A 4,472-nucleotide genomic window follows, 5' to 3' on the forward strand; every position below is an offset into this window, starting at 1 on the left:
TCATTGTTGTTTTGGCGGGTCCGGGCTGGGGATTCGAACCCGCCACCTTAGGTGTACGTGGCTGGCGCCTTAGCCGGTTGAGCTATAGGCGCTGAGCCCTTTTTCAAGATTTAAAGATAGTCTCATTTTTTACGTTTCACAGGGGGCAGTCAAAACTTCACAGAGGGGAAATCAAGTTAAATTCAGAGTTGGATTTAGATGATGCCATTCTAGAGAAATTTGCTTTCTCCAATGCTCTCTGCCTTTCAGGTAAGTTACCGAGATGTACAGGAGCAAGTACTACAGTTTTATTTCAGTTCGTCGAGAGATTTGGGCGTGTTTTTAGAATGCTCAGCAAAGCTTTAGCATTCCTTTTCCTGTTTTCCCTCCAGCAGAAAAAATACGTAATATGTAGTATAAAGGGTAGTATTGTGCTCAAGTTACTCATTCCTTATTAATTGTTTTGATAAACCTTCACTTCTTTGAAGATTTTTTTTTTTAATTATTGGGGAATCATTGATGGTACAAAGAGCCAGGTTACACTGCTTGCGTTGCTGGGTAAAGTCCCTCTAATAATAGTGTCCTGCCCCCAAAAGAAACATATTTTTTATATTATTGCCTTTGTTTTCTCTCCGGTTCTATATGATTCCTTTTGCAGAGAAAGCCCAACCTTCTGGTTTGGACACAGGCTCCTATGTAGCAAAACATAACTCTGGTATTTCATAGGAATGGGACATGGAGTCACAGTGTCTAGGTTTTCTGATAATCCATGCCCCCCCCCAATAAAACTATATAAGTTCTCTAAGAATTTCTTTTGCCATCAGTCTACATTAGATTGCAGCTGCTGCAGCCCATCTCTACCACTCTGTGAGGCTTACAAGATTTCTGAGCTTTATTTATACTCATGAAGAGCAAAAGGCAAGGCCAGGAAAATCTCACTCCTGCCCCACCTGTGCAGCAACCCATTGTATCAAAGTGTACATCACACCGTTTCCAAGGTGTAATGTTAGAAAATCAGGAATTCTACGAAGTGTTATCTGTGGTCTGCCACTAGGGCTTGAAAATCTATGGTTTCTTCTTTTTCCACTTTAATTCTGTCCTTTCTGATAATTATTAACTATTCTTAAAGCTTATTTTCTCATAGTTAAACTGTTGTTGAAATGGTAGTGAAGGTCCTCTACAATTAGGCATTTTGTGTAAATGTGAATAGTAATGATAAAGAAACGTTCCATGGTTAATTTTTTTTCCCCTCAGTGAAACTGGCTATTTGGGAAGCATCACTGGATAAATTTGTTGAATCTATTCAGTCAATCCCAGAGGTAATTATATCAATTTTAAGCTTATTTTCAAAGGTTGATTTTTATATAGGAAAAATATGAATTCCCCATATAACAATATACAGTCATTCCTCAGTTTGTCCCCGCCAAACTGTGGCACCCGCCACAACACCCAGCTTTTTTTTTTTTTTTTTTCAGTTTTTGGCCAGGGCTGGGTTTGAACCCGCCACCTCCAGCATATGGGGCCAGTGCCCTATTCCTTTGAGCTACAGGCGCTGCCCAATACCAGCTGTTTTTAAAGTTACGGTCTCACTCTTGGCTCAGGCTGGTCTCAAATCTGTGAGCTCAGGCAATCCACCTGCCTTAGCCTCCCAGAGTGCTGGGATTACAGGCATGAGCCACCGTGCCTGGCCTACCTTTTAAAACTTTAAATTACTTTCCTCAGATGGTGCAATTTTTTTGTGAGTTTTTTTTTTTTTTTTGGTCCTCAGTAAACATTTATTGACTGATATTTAAAATGTACAACTGTTTTTGCATTCATACTCACAAATCTCTGTCAGATCATGAGGGGGCATGTGGTATTATCCTCATTTTCAAAGATTGTGAATATTCTGTTTATTTTTATTTTGTATTAATACGAGGGTACATACGATTAGGTTATACTCTTTGTTAGGTAAAGTTTGAGTTGCAGTTGAGCCCTTCACCCAGGTAATGTGCCATATACCCTACATTGTACCCATTAGGTGGGAACTACCAAACTCCTTCCATACCTCCCCCTTCTTGAATTCAATTGTATTTTTCTCTTATGTGGTCCTGTAGTTCTTATTTTTTTTGTTTTATTTTGAGACAAAGTCTCACTATGCCGTGGAGTCACAGCTGACAGCAACCTCAAATTCTTGGACTTAAGTGATTCTGTTGCTTCAACTTCCCAAGTAACTGGGACTACAGGCGCCTGCCACAACACCCAACTATTTTTTTATTGTAATTGTCACTATTGTTTAACCTGGGCTGGGTTCGAACCCACAGCCCTAGTGTATTTGGACAGCATCCTAACCACTGAACTACGGGCACCAAGCCAGCCTATAGTTGTTAATCTTCTAGTTTCAACATAGTACTGAGTACATGAATGCTTGCTTTTCCATTCTTTTTTTTTTTTTTTTTTGAGACAAAGTCTCTCTTTGTCACCTTCTGTAGAGTGCTGTAGTGTCATAGCTCACAGCAACCTCCAGCTCTTGGGCTAGGGTGATTCTCTTGCCTCAGCTTCCTAAGTTGCTGGGACTACAGGCACCCGCCACAATGCCTGGCTATTTTTGTTGCAGTTGCCACTGCTGCTTTAGCTGGCTGGGGCCGGGTTTAAACCCGTCACCCTCGGTATATGGGGCCATTGCCCAACCCACTGAGCCACAGGTGCCGCCCTGCTTTTCCATCCTTGAGATACTTAGTAGAGTGTTCTCCAAATCCATACAGGTAAATACAAATGACAGGGTAGTATTTTTAATGTAACTGAATTAAGGAAGAAAAATGAAATGTTCCTTTCTAAGGAAGGAAATTGTAACCACTTTTCTTGGTTAAAAAAGTGTGCTTGCTAATTTATGAGAAAATAGTGGCATGAAAAATACATATAAAGGTATTCTAAAATTTCACAATACATTAAAAATCATTTTTACTATAATTAATTTTGTCTTTATTGTTAAAGAATAATGTGGCTCGGTGCCTGTGGCTCAAGTGGCCACAGTGGCCAGCCACTAAAGTGGTGGGTTCAAATCGAGCCCAGGCCCGCCAAACAACAATGACAGCTGCAAACAAAAAATAGCTGGGCATTGTGGCGGGCGCCTGTGGTCCCAGCTACTTGGGAGGCTGAGGCAGGAGACTTGCTTGAGCCCAGGAGTTGGAGGTTGCTGTGAGCTATGATACCACAGCACTCTACCCAGGGGGACAGCTTGAGGCTCTGTCTCAAAAAAAAAAAAATGAATAATGATGTAAGGCCCTGCTTTTCCACTGAAAGATTCAGAATAGGCTCGGCGCCTGTGGCTCAGGCGGCTAAGGCACCAGCCACATACACCTAAGGTGGCAGGTTCGAATCCAGCCCGGGCCCACCAAGTAACAATAATGGCTGCAACCAAAAAATAGCTGGGCGTTGTGGCGGGCGCCTGTGGTCCCAGCTACTTGGGAGGCTGAGGCAGGAGACTCGCTTGAGCCTTGGAGTTGGAGGTTGCTGTGAGCAGTGAAGCCATGTCACTCTACCCACGGGGACAGCTTGAGGCTCTGTCTCAAAAAAAAGAAAAAAAAGAAAAAGAAAGATTCAGAATATATGTCATAGGAAATGCTAATAGGGAAATGAAAAGAGACTATGAAATTTCTACTTAGTAAGATTGTGAAATTTAGGGTGAGTTAGGACATTAATCTAGGAGACAAGTCGTTCTAAGAGATACTTACATAAGATCAAAGATATGTCACTTTAGAATTTGGCTTACAGACCTAATACAAGGAAAAAATATATTTGGGGTTTCTTTTTTTTCTCCTAAATAGGCATTAAAAGCTGGGAAGAAAGTGAAACTATCTCATGAAGAAGTCATGAAGAAAATGGGTGAACTCTTTGCCCTAAGGTAAAAATTCTCTCTATAAACAAAATATTTCATGTATTTACCAATCTCAGGAAGACACTTCTGTAGTTTTGTAGTCCCTTTATGGGAATTCCAGCTATTTTCATTTCATTAACTACAGGGGAGAGAATTCTTGTTTTTGTTTTGTTTTGTTTTGAGATAGAGTCTGACTTTTGCCCTGGGTAGAGTGGCATCGCATCATAGCTCACAGAAACCTCAAACTCTTGGGCTCAAATGATTCTCTAGCCTCAGCCTCTGGAGGTAGCTGGGACTATAGGCGCCTGCCACAACATTCGGCTATTTTTAGGGATGGAGTCTCACTCTTGCTCGGGCTAGCCTGCGACCTTTGAGCTCAGGCAGTCCACCCTCCTTGGCCTCCCAGAGTGGGATTACAGGCATGAGCCACTGCATCTGGCCTAGGACTCTTACTTGTTAAAGGCAGTTGGACTGTATTAGGACTATGCTGAAGGAAATTCTTTATGTGCAAAAGAAATCTTAATTTCCATTAATCCCATATAAGGAGCTCAGTAGAAAGACAATTTGGGCTCGGCGCCTATAGCTCAACCGGCTAAGGCGCCAGCCACGTACACCTAAGGTGGCGGGTTCGAATCCC

The 4,472-nt window shown here is 41.9% G+C and overlaps 1 protein-coding gene across 2 annotated transcripts in view; it reads left to right on the top strand.

Annotated features, from left to right (window-relative positions):
* Positions 1-4,472, top strand: part of RMND1 (required for meiotic nuclear division 1 homolog) — a 37,591-nt gene that overhangs the window by 25,532 nt on the left and 7,587 nt on the right. For both annotated transcript variants that reach the window (XM_012810115.2, XM_023517942.1), the window contains 3 exons: positions 143-249; positions 1,234-1,298; positions 3,786-3,862. In XM_012810115.2, coding sequence (XP_012665569.1) covers positions 143-249; positions 1,234-1,298; positions 3,786-3,862 — 249 coding nt within the window. The remainder of the gene's footprint in view (positions 1-142; positions 250-1,233; positions 1,299-3,785; positions 3,863-4,472) is intronic.

The sequence above is a fragment of the Otolemur garnettii genome, unplaced genomic scaffold (assembly GCF_000181295.1).
Source record: "Otolemur garnettii isolate 467f Iridium unplaced genomic scaffold, OtoGar3 scaffold00126, whole genome shotgun sequence".
In the NCBI taxonomy this organism is placed as follows: domain Eukaryota; kingdom Metazoa; phylum Chordata; class Mammalia; order Primates; family Galagidae; genus Otolemur; species Otolemur garnettii.